The 13,791-nt window shown below is 37.5% G+C and overlaps 1 protein-coding gene and 1 pseudogene across 2 annotated transcripts in view; one reads left to right on the forward strand and one right to left on the reverse strand.

The window, feature by feature from the left end:
* Window positions 1–2,799: 2,799 nt before the first annotated feature.
* LOC149812151 (uncharacterized) lies at window positions 2,800–3,420 on the forward strand. Its single transcript, XM_089992987.1, has one exon. The coding sequence runs from the start codon at window positions 2,800–2,802 to the stop codon at window positions 3,418–3,420; it is 621 nt and encodes a 206-aa protein (XP_089849113.1).
* Window positions 3,421–11,980: 8,560 nt separating this feature from the next.
* The window catches only part of LOC149812152 (stress-response A/B barrel domain-containing protein UP3 pseudogene), a 28,292-nt pseudogene continuing 26,481 nt past the window's right edge, over window positions 11,981–13,791 (reverse strand). The window contains exon 2 of the transcript XR_016428468.1: window positions 11,981–12,072. The product of XR_016428468.1 is annotated as a stress-response A/B barrel domain-containing protein UP3 pseudogene, transcript variant X4 (transcript). The remainder of the gene's footprint in view (window positions 12,073–13,791) is intronic.

Below are 13,791 nucleotides of genomic sequence, written 5' to 3' on the forward strand. Positions count from 1 at the left end.
CATCCAACCATTAGTTATTAGTTTGTTTGTTATTTACCCTTGTTCATTGTAATCTGTATCAGTCCATTGAATAAATTGTTGGCCGAATCTATTGATCTGATCCTTGCTCAGCATTTCATTTGATTTATTTGTTGTTGCACGACTGATCGTGCACCAAAAGATCAGTGTCAGGCCTATTACGTAATCTTTATTTTCTATCGTTGTGTCAAAGAGCAGCAGCGTCGACATCTGTCTCGTGAAAACATTGTGCCCTCCTGCATCAAAGTGGTATCAGAGCTTAGGGTTCCTCCTTCAACAGCGTGATGTCTCATGAGGCGAGGACCGATCCGGCAAGTGGCAAGGAGCGGGAGGAAACCGGCGTTGAAGATTCGATGTTGCGGGTGCTTGACATGGTGACGAAGATCCAGGAAAACCTACAGCGCGTAGGCAAGGAGGTAGCCGAAATGTCGAAGCGCATTGATGGGATTGAAGATTGACTCGTGATCATCGAGTAGTCAAGAGATGTGTGCGCGACTTCAATATGGAAAATAGGAGCAAACTTGGGTGACGGCGCGGACAGTCACGTACCTGTTTTCAGAGATGAACCGGGACAGTCGATCCATCTTGGTCACGCCAACACCCCAATTCTGGTACCGTGTCCCACTGCGGAACCTGTCACAATTAATAATCAGGTCATTGGTGCTAGGCAACCAGGTCACGGGGCTCTGGCCGTGTATCCCAGCCTGAGTTCTGGTGCACAGGCCTGGCCTCGTACCCTTGTGCCTGTGCCGCAGCAAGGCCCCAGCGTGACGCTGGGCCAAGTTGTTGGCAAAGCAGCGGTAGACAAGCCCGTGACCCACTTCCCTGAGCCTGCGCATGGGGGCGTTACAGCAGCCCACCTGCGCGCAGGGGTTCACGGATCTATGTGGATGGGTTCGAACTTGAGAGGGTCTGAACCAGACTTTGTTACTATGGGACCTAGGCTCGGGTCTCGGGGTCCACCCTTTGGGTCCCCGGGAGTGGGTCTGAGTTTCGAACCCCCTTACCTGACCTACCCAGTTGGGTTTGGTTCGCGGTTCGCCCCAAACCTGACCCAACCCATTATGTTTGAACCCCAAAATGGATCCAATGCCGACCTAAATTTATATCAGACCCGAATGGAGCTCCAGATTGAATTTGAGTCGGGTCAAAACCAGACCTAATTTGTTACGGATCAAGAATCGAGTTTGAACCAAGCCTTTTCACACCACAACTCGATCCAGGGTCCTACCCATCCCATTCTAGGTCTGACGAGTAGCTTAGGACTAGACCTGATCCATATCCAATCGGGCGAATCAATATTATACCAACTAGACCCAATACCTGCACCAGAACCAACCCATTAACCCATCCCCGATCCAAAACCCAATGTCATACCCGACCCGACACCACTATCCTAGCCCGACCCATAACCCAAACCTGTATTATCCCATTCCTACCCACCTAGAGCCCAAAACCCGACCAACCCTTCCACCTATAGCAGGACCACCTGTCATACCGGTGCCACAACACCGACCGCAGATGGTTTCCACTCACGGGCGAGCCAGACAGAGACAGATTCCTATGCAGATTCAACAGGGACCGGCGCGACCATAGCACCGACCACAGGTCGTCGGAGTTCATCAGCATCAGTTACCAGGAGAGCAGTATCGTAGCGAAGGAGATGAGGTTGTGATGAATGATGATGCCTTCTAGAATGAGTATCCCGCAGGCATGGTGGAGGCACGTCAGCATAGAGCACCAGAGCACCCCTCCACATACGGGGTGAAGCTGGATCTTCCAGAGTTCGCAGGTTGGTTTGATGTGCAACAGTTCTTCGACTGGTCTTATGTCATTCAGTTCTTCTTTGACTATCACACTATTGCTGAGCATCGTCCTGTCTCTCTAGCCTCTACTCGGTTGAGAGGCCTAGCGCAGACATGGTGGGTTGAGCTGTAGAGGTCGAGGGAGCGACAGGGGCTAGAGCGCGTACAGACTTAGGAGGAGATGCAGAGGTTAATGCAGTCTAAGTTCATGTCGTCAGATCGTGCTGAGAGAGCCTACAAGGAGTACCTTACCTTGCGTCAAGGCACCCGAACTGTGGCGGAGTACACTGCTAAATTCCATCGTCTTTCCCTATGAGTGCAGATGGAGGAGACCGCTCGCCAGCAGGTCACGAGGTATATTTCTAGTCTCTGTCCTACTATTTTTTATGACTTCAGTTATGTTACAGTCGAGTCTCTAGATCAGGCAAGCAGTTATGCCATGAACATCGAGGAGAAGTTGAAAAGGAGGCAGGATTATCGAGTCTCCCGTAGTGACCAGTCCAGTCGACCCAAGTCAAGTTTCCCTACCAGGGGAGCGAGCTCCCCTAGGAAGGAAGACTCAAAGTCCACCCCTAGAGTTGACCCTAGCAAACCCGACCAGTCCAGACCCGCTTACCACACCAGATCCAAAGCCAAGCCCAGTGAGTCTACCATTCATTGTTTTAGGTGTCAGGAGTTAGGTCATGTTGCGTCCAAGTGCCCCACCGTGAGCAAGAACATACATTTCGTAGAGAGCATTGTTGAGTCAACGTCCGATAGTGAGAGCGAGGGTGAGTCATTTGTTGAGGGAGATGACGAGAGGGAAGTCATAGAGTTTGACGGCAATGTCAAAAATTTATTGTCCATCCGTCATGTTTTGACCGCACCCCGGGAATCGGCCCCAACAAAATGGTTGAGAAATAACATTTTTAGAACTCAGTGCAACTGTGAGGGGCACGCGTGTGATATTATCATTGATACTGAGGCATGCGAGAATATGGTGTCTGAGAGTGTCGTATCCACCTTGAACCTAAAAACGGAGAAATTGCCTCAACCTTATAAGATGGCATGGTTCAAGAAGGGAAACGAGGTCCCTATCACCCAGCGCTATCTAGTTTGGTTTTTCATGGGGAAGCATTACCACGATGAGGTATGGTGTGATGTAGCCCTCATGAATGCGTGTCACATCCTCTTGGGACGTCCCTGGCAGTTTGACCGCAAGACCATTTATGATGATCGTAGGAACACGTACTCGTTTATATTTAAGGGCCATAAGATAGTCTTTTTTTCCATCAAGGAGACCGGGTTTTCCATGGTGGATAAGCCTGAGCGAGTTCCCCGGCTTGCAGGCCTATCCTACCGGACTTTCTTGAGTCATTGTCGGAAGGATGGTTATTGTTATGCCCTGGTGGCTAAGTCGTCGATGAGTACGTCCTTGCTTGTTTCCGCGGACATCGCGCCCCTTATTGAGGAGTTTCGCGACATTATGCCAGATGGCCTTCCTTCCACGCGAGTTGTGCAGCATGCTATTGATTTTGTTTCAGGGTCAAGTCTGCCTAACCTTCCCGCGTATCACATGAACCCATCCGAGCATGCCGAGTTGTTGAGGCAGGTTTAGGAGTTAGTGCAAAAGGGTTTTATTCGTGAGAGTGTGAGCCCTTACGTAGTACCCGCCCTACTCACCCCTAAGAAAGATGGGTTCATGCGCATGTGTGTAGATAGTCGAGTGATCAATCGCATCACTATCAAATACCGTTTTCTCATCCCTCGTTTGGATGACAAGTTCTCTGATCTCCATAGCCCAAACTGCACCATCAAGAGACTCAAATATGGAATAAAGATCAAAGTGTATAAGTATCTTTTATAAAATAATAATATTCGAAATGAAAGAACGAATGATCTGAAAATCATTTTTTTTAAACTCGAGGGTCTGTTAAGCTTTTAAGTCCTTTGATCCGAACAACACTCCTCCGTAGGTACAGAGATGGTTGTAGCATCTCTGGCATCACCTTGGCACAAGTAAGACAACTCTAGATAGGAGAATATGAAAGATTGGCTCGGACAAGAAAATTACAGTTGACCAGGTTCTAAGATGATACTCTGATTTATAGTTTTTCAAGTGGGATACAGATCACTGAGTTCTTTAAAGTTCGGATCCAATTCAAATGGGTCCAATTTTATCCCAAACAAGGATAACACCTATATGAAAGAATCCTCCCCTCCTGAAAATGCATAGAAGGGGGGAGATTAGGATGAGATATAGTGAGGGTAAGCCAAATGGCTTTTCCTCTATGCTCGAGACGATGAAACTGTTTGGTCATCCTGAGCAAGGATGGCCAAACAAACAGCCATCTCACAGGTGGGACGACCAGATCTTGGGACGACTCTAGGTGTGTTCCTCCCATCCCAAAAACAAGGATAGAAGGGGGCAAGACGGCAACATTGTCTACCATTCAGGATAGGAATGGTAGCATTGTCTACCATCCTAGACCAAAACCAGAAGGGTGAGACGGCCAGCCCAAAATTGGGACAGAGAAAGAGGGCAGGACTAGGCAAGTTGGAGACAATAACAGCGGGATAGGTGGGCAATCCCCAGGGTGGGATGGCTAGGACATGGTCGTCCCCATTATGGGACCGCTAAGACATGGTTGTCCCGAGTATGGGACGCACAACCTTGAATGGTCATCCCAAGGTGTCCTAAGGCCTCGACAAGGCGAATGGGGGGGACGATGGCCTGGACAGGAGGGAGGCACACTGTGTACCATCCCCCAAACAAGACCCAAGGTTTTTGTGCATTTTAGGAAAATTCGAGTGTGTACACCATGCCTTGTGGGGTATTAGTCTTCCGGTGAGGGCCTCTTTTACTTGTTGGTTGGTGTTCTTGGACAAAACTTTAATGGATGCGAACTTGAAGAAGAGAGGTTTTTGTTTTCCTAGTTGTTGCTCACTATGCCTTGCACATGTGGAAGAAACACACCATCTTTTCTAGGGCTGCACTTCGGTTGAGCTGCTTGTGAGCTACTTTTGGGATAACATGAACATAACATGGGGGTCCAACACGCCATTGTATCGCCTAATCATTGCAGCAAAAATTGAGAGCTGGGGTTTTCGATGGCTACTCTTGTGGCAATGTTGGCTTCTTATCATGTGGAGGACTGTTTGATTAGAAAAGAATAACAGGATTTTAGAGACAAGGAGAATTCCACCACATTCGTGTGTTTGAATATCTAGACCTAGCTGATGTAGCATTTGCGAATTGGTAAGGTGGGCCTAATGGCTCCCGCTGACCTACTTGTATTTCTGTTAGTATTTGTCGTTCTTTTGTTCTAATTTCTTGTATTGGAATCTTGGTGGCCCCTCGTCTCCAGGTTAGTTTTCCTGCTTTGCTGAATATAATTATATTTCCTTCAAAAAAATCTTTTTTCTCAAGTATTTGACTATGAATCTAGCTACCAAATGGTAGATCTAACCATACAAATGTGTTAGGGACATGGGAGATGGGAACGTGAGAACTGGTGATAACGACTCTTTGAGAACTGGTGAATACTTCATTGGGTAATGGTCATCCAGGGCAGTAGTGTAAGATCCGCAAATTTTTGAGAAAACTTTTAAGTAATTTGAAAATAATTTGTGAAAAGTTAATATAAACCTAAGGTTTATAAGAAATTTAAAATTTAATTTCACGGATTCAAAACTACTGGGATTTGAATCTTGATCCAATACCGAAAATATCTGAAATCTGGATCCAATACTTGGATCTAGTTCATAAGTAAATCCAAAATTCAAATATAATAGATATATATAAGATGGATTTTGGAAATTTGATCCAGGTCACAAAAGGATCCGAATTGGATCTAGATCCAAAATCCAAATTGATTTCGGTATGTGTATGGATCGAGGTACATGAGACTGGATCTAACATGTATTCAAAAATTAATGATATAAAATAATATGAAAGTAGTATTAGATATAAGATTTAATACATGAGATGAATCTTACGAAATAATTACATATTAAATACATGATATGGATTTCATAAGGTATGAAATAATTACATAGTGTATATATATATATATATATATATATATATATATATATATATATATATATTGACTAATAAAATAAGAGAAAGAGTAATACATTAAAGAGTGGGACGTCCTCTCTAGTGGACTCCACTTGAACCAAAATAATACTAATAAATAAATAAATATTAAATATTTAAGAGAGATAAGCATATAACACATTTTTTAGTAGGGGTTACACTTAAGTGAAAGAGGTGGGCTGAACCCACCACTCTCCCATTCACGTAAATAGGTGGGAGTTACATTAGTTATTTCAAAGTAAGAAAAAAAAAAGGAAGATAAGCCCAAAAACCTTTTTTGTTTCGAAGATGGTGGGCTGTGGTAAATGAAGGGGTTACAAGCAGCTAACAAAGGTAGACTGAACCACACATCCCGTTTACGTGAGGGGAGGGGAGTTACAAATGAAAGTAGAAAAAATAATATATATATATATATATATATACACACACAAGAGGGCTTTTGAGATTCTTAAACCCCCTCTCTCTTATTAATCCCATACGTGAATGATTCCTAAGCTAACTCCTGCACGACTACACTATGTGACTCTTGGGAAATGAAACTCCCAAGCTCTCACTAAGTGATTTTGTAACTTCCACTCTCTCCCACTCTATATAAAGCTCACATGAGCTCTCATTTTTTTCATACTCTCATATATTTTTTTCTATATTGTGGTAGCTAGATCATAGTGGAAGTAACGACCGGTAGCCGAGTTCGCAACCAATCACTAGTATCCAATTGATGAAACATCGGTTCAAGGTAGGTAATCTGATGTGTATGATTTTAGTCTGACTGTCGATTTTTTTTCATGGTATAAGTTCCTAAAATTCCGTATTTTAATCAGACATGTTAATAATTGTTGTTTTACCGTATTGTGAATTTCCAAAACTTTTATTTTGATCGGCCATATTATTGTTTTACAAAAAAAATGTAATTTGTGTTTGTCGATTTTTCTCCTATTGTGAAGTTCTGAAAATTTTATTTTGAACTGCCATGTTATTAAGTGATATAAGACATTTAATCGGTGTTTGCCAATTTTCTCATGTAGTAAGTTGCTGAGATCTTCATTTTTTTTGTCAGCATGTGTTATTGCTTAAAAAGTTTAATTGGTAATTTCCATGATAATGATATGTTCAGGAGAATATGCATGCAATTAGATTCGGTTTGTGTGTGTAAGCATAGGCGGTCTGGACACTTATGTGAATGCGAAAGAAAAAAAAAAGAAACCAAATTTTCTTAAATTGTTTTTCTTTGACAGTGTAAGACAAGTTTTTTTTTCAGAAACTGGATTACAGATGAAACGGTCCAGCCTGTGTTGGTTTGGTCACTTAGAAAAGGTGAAACATACAATCATTTTTTTAGCATAATCGGTTTATGAGACGGGCTTACAAAGAAAAAAAATTATAGGTGTCAAGATTTAAAATCTGTGATTTAAGTATTTGTTATGACAAAATTGGGTAAATTAGAACCTATATGCCATGTTAATCTAGTAAGCCAATTTCGTTTAAAAATTAATCAAGGTTTGATTTATGTTTTGAATATATTATAAGGTCTAATAAAAATCAGCAACATTAGTCTTGCTCATGTGTTTTTAAGTTTGATGGCTAAGAAAATGGTACCGATTTATAAAATGAACTTTGGTTTATGATGTAAGTTTTGAGAAAATACTGTCACCCTTGTTTTGCCTAAGTGATTTTGAAACAACATATTTTCATTAAGCAAAAGACTAAGGGTTATGTTAGCTTCGTACATATATTATGTACTACCATAATTCTTATAAAATTTTTTGATATATCATAAATGTGATTTGAAGAATGTAAAACAAATACTTTGCTTTATGAAAGAGCGCTTTTTCAATTAAGAAAAAATTATGTCGTTGGGTGATGCATATTGTTTGACAACCAACTAGATGGTGTTAATTGATAAAATGTAAAGAAAGTATCGTGTATATTATTTTGATACACTTTAACGGAATGTTAAAATTGACTCACAAGGCAATGAGAAATGTCATGTGTTCTGAACCTCTGAAAAGGAATTTGTAATATGCATGCTCCAAAGTGGTGGCCAATGACCACATGATAAATTAAAAAAAAAAATATCACGCATACTTTTGCCCTATAGAGGCCAGTGTAAGTATGAAAGTTATGTTTAAATACATATGTCATGGGAATTAACTAATTAAGAATGTGAATGTCAATGAGAAAATAAGCGGTACGATTGGCTCCGTTGGGTATTGTAAAGCACAGAGTGTTGCTTTTCCAACCACGGAGATACAGGATAGCTACCACCAATGTCGTGGGGTGGTAGTGAATAAGGTTTCAACTAAAGAAAAGACTGGTATACCAAATTGAGAGTATTGAGGTTTCTTTTTTTATAAGTTTCGTCCCTCACCCAGGGTCGAAAAAGATGTACAAAACTAAAGTAATAAGACAAATTGTTTGAATGTAACCCTTACTCGTGTCTCCAATTTGGATAGTGTTTGTGTCATACCCACAAAGAATGTTAACAAAGGGAACAAAAGTTTAATGTGCATTCTGATAAAAGCATCGCACACATCATTTAAGAAAAATTACATAAATGACAGAATCTTAAGCCACTCATGTCATAGATGTGTATACTCTATTGCATTGTTAAGTCATGCATAACATCATACGTATTAAAGTGCTTTCAGTGGTTTTGTGATTTATCAATGTTTGTTTAAAAATGATGCTTCTTGCGTGCCTACTTTTGTATACATGTACCTTGTCATTGTATTATTATTATTGGAGTGTTGTTTTGACCTCATACACAATTACAAGAACTAAATGAATCAATGAGGCGATGACGGAGAACTGTGGTAAAATTTAAGAGGCATTCCATTTCCTTGTTCTGAAGACTGGAGTTGTACATATCAATGTTGTGAAAAGCATTGAGGCGTAGCAAGGCGCTCCACCAAAAACTAAGGTTAGGCGTAAAGCGTAATCCTTAAAATTATTTTTAAAATTTAAAAAAAAACTATAAAAATATAAATAAATAAAAAATGCTTTATTGATGAGGTAACAACTAATAAAAAATAAAAAATAATAAATAAATCATAAAAATATGAGATTAACAAGTAAAAGTAACTAAGAAACTGATTATAGCAAGATTAACAACAAAATCTAATGTCCTAACGTGTATATATATGTTGTCTACATAAATACACAAATTTATATAATTAATTAAATATATAACATATATAGTTTTAAAAAAAATTCTTCTTAATTAATTAAATATATAATAAAAAATAAAAATCTCAAATAAATACTACAAAATATGACATTAACATGTAAAAGTAACTAAGAAACTGATTATAACAAGATTAACAATAAAATATAATGTCCTAACGTCTACGTATATCTATTTTTAATACAAATACACAAAAATTTATATAATTAATTAAATTTATAACATATATAATTGAGAAAGAGAAACATCTTCTTCTGCACGCCTTAGGCTGGCGCCTTGAGGTGGGCCTTTGGTGCCTCAAGGCACGCTTTTAACAACATTGTTACAAATGTTATTTTGTTGTTATGAACTTCTATATGCTACAATGAAAGTTTATAAAGAGATGTTTCTTCGTTTATTAAAATTCAGTACTAATGTGATTGACCGACTGTAACTCGCCCAAGGTTTTTTATTTAAAATGTTGAAAATGTTTCCGCTGACAAAAAAAATTACTCAAATTTTTGTGTTAAAAATCTTAGGGTGTTACAACTTGGTATCAGAGCATATTGTAATGAGATGAAGCCAAACTTAGTGTAGCATTATGCTAGATTGGTGGACAGACAGAAAGTCAAGGACCTTGATAAATTATGTTGTCCATTACCCCAAAGGAATTATATTTTTAAAGTCAATTGATATGTCTGATACACTCAAGACAACAGATATATTGCTCAGGGCATTTGATCAAGTTGCGAAAGAGGTTCAACCTCAAAATATTATTTAATTCATTATTGATAATGCAACAAATTACAGGAGAACAGGTAAAGAATTGACAAAAAATTATGAATCATTGTTTTCAACCCCGTGTGTTGCCCATTGCATAGACCTCAGCACGGATGAGATAAAGCACGCAGTTGAATGTTACCAAGAAGTGATTAAATTTATTTACAATCATGCATAGATTTTGAATTTGATGAGAAAGTAGTGTTGAGTTGATTCATAGTGCAGTTACTAGCACAAAAAAGAAAGCTAAGAGAAAATGTAGATATTGTATTCATAAGTGAATTTTGGGATCATGCGTCAAGTTGTTGAAAATAACTATACCTTAGGTGAAGGTGCTTTGATTGGCTGACAGTGAAGACAAGTCAGTTATAGGTTATCTATATGAAGTGATGGATAAGGCAAAAGAAGTCATTAGAGATAATTTGGATAGAAAGAAAAAATTGTATATTTCTATATGAAACATCATTGATCACAGGAGAACTAAGCAACATCATCAACTTCTTCATGCTGCAACATATTATTTAAATCTTGCATTTAGATATTTCCCAATATTTAAAATGGGTAGAGAAGTCAGCAAGGAACTCTTTGATTGCATTGAAAGGTTGAACCCTGATTATGGCGTTTAAGATCAAATTAATAAGGAAATGAAGATTTATGATGATGCATTGTATGATATGGGGAGACCTGCGGCAGTGTGAAACTGTCACAATGCGTTAAGGTAATTTATTTTGTCTATTTTAATTTTAATTTTAATTTTGTATTGTTATTTAGTTATGATGTTTTGTATGATTGTATATGTTATTGATTTTTCATTTAATTGTTTTCTTTCAGGCTAACGGTGGACCGAGTTTGGAAGTGATGTTTCAAACTTAGAGTTTTTGTCATTCACATTTTTAGTCAAATGTATAGTGCAAGTGGATGCGAAAGAAATCATAGTGTATTTGAGCAAATACATACAAAATGAAGAAATAGATTAGAGCACAAAAGGCTCAATGACCTCGTCTGCGTTCTCTACAACTTACGACAAAGGCAAAGGTATATAAATTTATAAAGTTTATTTGTTATTTTCAAGTGTTTATTTAAAAAAAAATTATATCATACAAAACCCAATTAATTTTGATTTTTTCATGTCACTTTTTTAAGCAAATAGAAAAGTTATCATCAAGGAGGGCAGAAAGAGCAATTTAATCTCATTTATTTAAAAAATATTGATGTATTAGATGTGTGGGTTCAAGAAGAAGCAAACATTCTGAATGAAGAAAACATTCAGTGGATAAATGTGGAAGGAACTTGAGACGTAGACGATAAGGATCCTACGTACATTGGAGATGATGTGAATTCAAAGGAGAAGAAGAAGAAGATAATGATGATTGATGGTATATTTTTAAAAAGCTTGGTTATTGTTTTATGTGTTATTTTAAAAAATTGGTTATGATGTCTTAGGAAACTCATAGGTACATAAATACTTCATATGCGATTTTATGGTTGTATTTTGTATAATTTATCATTGTTTTATGTGTTATGTTTTTTTTAGAATTTTTGTTAATTTTTCTTGACTTTTCATAATTTCTTTGAAAATTTTTAAAAAAAATTATTAAAATTTTATGGTTTTTTACAATACATATCTTATTTTAGACCCAGCCGATACAAGTAACGATACGATACTTACAACCTTGGATTTTATGACTTAGGTGTATCATGTTTACTTATCTCGATCAAGAACAATTGATGATCTATGAAAAAATTGTCATAAATCACCCACATTTCTATTGGATGTTGAATTCTTCTTGATCTCATTGGCTCAATAGAATTATTTTAAGCATGTTGAACCACTTGGGCAAATGGTCCTGCTTCTGAAACTCTCAATCTCCTACTATATACAGCACCTTCTTTGTGCCTTTGAAATTCAGTTGTGGGTTGATTATATAACGACACCCAACTCGTACTCGTTAAAAAGTGACAATAAAAAAAAATAACAATTGCGAAAATATTCTCAAAGATCCGGGCATTTACAGCTATAACACATCCACATACAAGGGATCTTATACCCATCATTCAAACTAAACCAACTTTATTAATGGAATTCAATATGCTTGAAAGTAAGTATAGAAGAATGTAAATAAAGCAAAAGCATAGAGCCACGCAGTATCAAAAAAATTAGCTAAGTAGTCATGTAGTCCTCGTAACCCCTCGCATAAGCATGTCTCATCACTGTGCCTCAGAGACTGTGAAAAACACCAAAGTAGGGGTATCAGAATAAAAAAAATTATGTACGAATCTTTTTAATGAAACAATAAGTAAAAAGAACACAAATAAGATTCATGCAATATTTTAGAGGGATGCAGTTATGACAAATTCATAATTCAAATAATCATTTAAACAATAGGGAACATCAATTAAACAACAAATATATTCATCATGTAATAGGGAGCAAATATCATGCAATCACGAATACATCACAAGTAAAAGAACAAGTAAATATGCATAATCTAATGCATAACAAAAATATGCATGATTTCAATGCACATACATGAATAAATTATTATCTTTTATCAGATTTTTCTTTTATATGCATGTCTTTATTAAATACACACAAACTTTATTTCCTCTTTTTATTACTGTTGCCCGCAAATACTCAAAACGGGTGAACTTTTCTGAAGTCAAATGGGTCTCCAGTTGTAGCTTAACACAATTTTGTTTTATTATTAGATTTCACACTCAGTCCTCGACCGATATCAGGGATCAACATCATCCATCGAAATATTAGAAATCAACATCTAATGTCGAGACATTATGAAAATCAATATTCACTAATGTCACTTTCTTGGTATACCAAAACAAAAGTTGGATCTACACACCACCCCAGGCAAAGTGGCAGAATCCTCCTAAAATCGTGGTCGAAAGATGAACCTACATATATGATTCAAGAGCACAACACACACAGAGTCTTAGTATCCTCACGGTTCCTCAAAATCGCAATGTCCAAGATTTGCATATTATAGAAAGAATATCGAGGAAGCGTAAATTACAGTGTTCTTTACTTTTCTTTTATCTTGTTATTAATTCATCTTCTTTAATTTGCAATTCAACATATAGAGTTAATAGCATAGGCTCGCAAATCAACATGTGAAGCTCTTCACAGGACCACAACATGTGGCAACATAAAACAGTGCAATTAGAACAACAATAAAAAGTTTGATTTTTGCGATGCATAGAAACAACTAAAACAAAGAACAACGCATGCTCAAGGCTCACACGGCTTATGATGATTCATTTTTTTCATCGATGCATCTATATGCAAAAACCATAAAGAACATACAACATATGCATTCATTTCACATGTTTTTCACTGCACCATTATGTGTACTAATTTAGATATGTGCATAAAACAACAATATTTGTATGCATGTGTTCATATAATCATGCCCAAATGCATGCTTTCATTCATGAATCATCTCAATTAAAACATATGAACACTCATGCAACTATGCATATGCCGAAACACATAAATTTTTAAGTTTGCACATGCGCAAGAAACGAAACTTTGCATTAATATCTTGATGACGCATAATATACCAATTCTAGGCATGTAAAAATCTTATTTGTAGCATGCAGAAAGCCAAATCTATTACAATGAACAATTCTAAAAATTAACATACCAAAACTGAATTTTTATTTCAGATTCAAATAAGCACACAAAATGAGCACAAGTTGAATATTTACATGTACACTATGGACCACATTTATGCATAAACTGAGCATGCAAAAGGGATCCGATGCATGAACAAATCACCTTGAAAGTTTGAACATTTTTCAGACAAGCATAACATGCATTAAAAACCTTTTCTCTATTTTACATAGATGATATTTTCAAACTCTGCTCAAATGGGGCCACACCGAGCCCAGAACAAGTGTTCAGCCGACGTGTAGTCGACTAAGGCTAA

The sequence above is a fragment of the Nuphar pumila genome, chromosome 17 (assembly GCF_984573655.1).
Source record: "Nuphar pumila chromosome 17, dmNupPumi1.hap1.1, whole genome shotgun sequence".
NCBI lineage: Eukaryota > Viridiplantae > Streptophyta > Magnoliopsida > Nymphaeales > Nymphaeaceae > Nuphar > Nuphar pumila.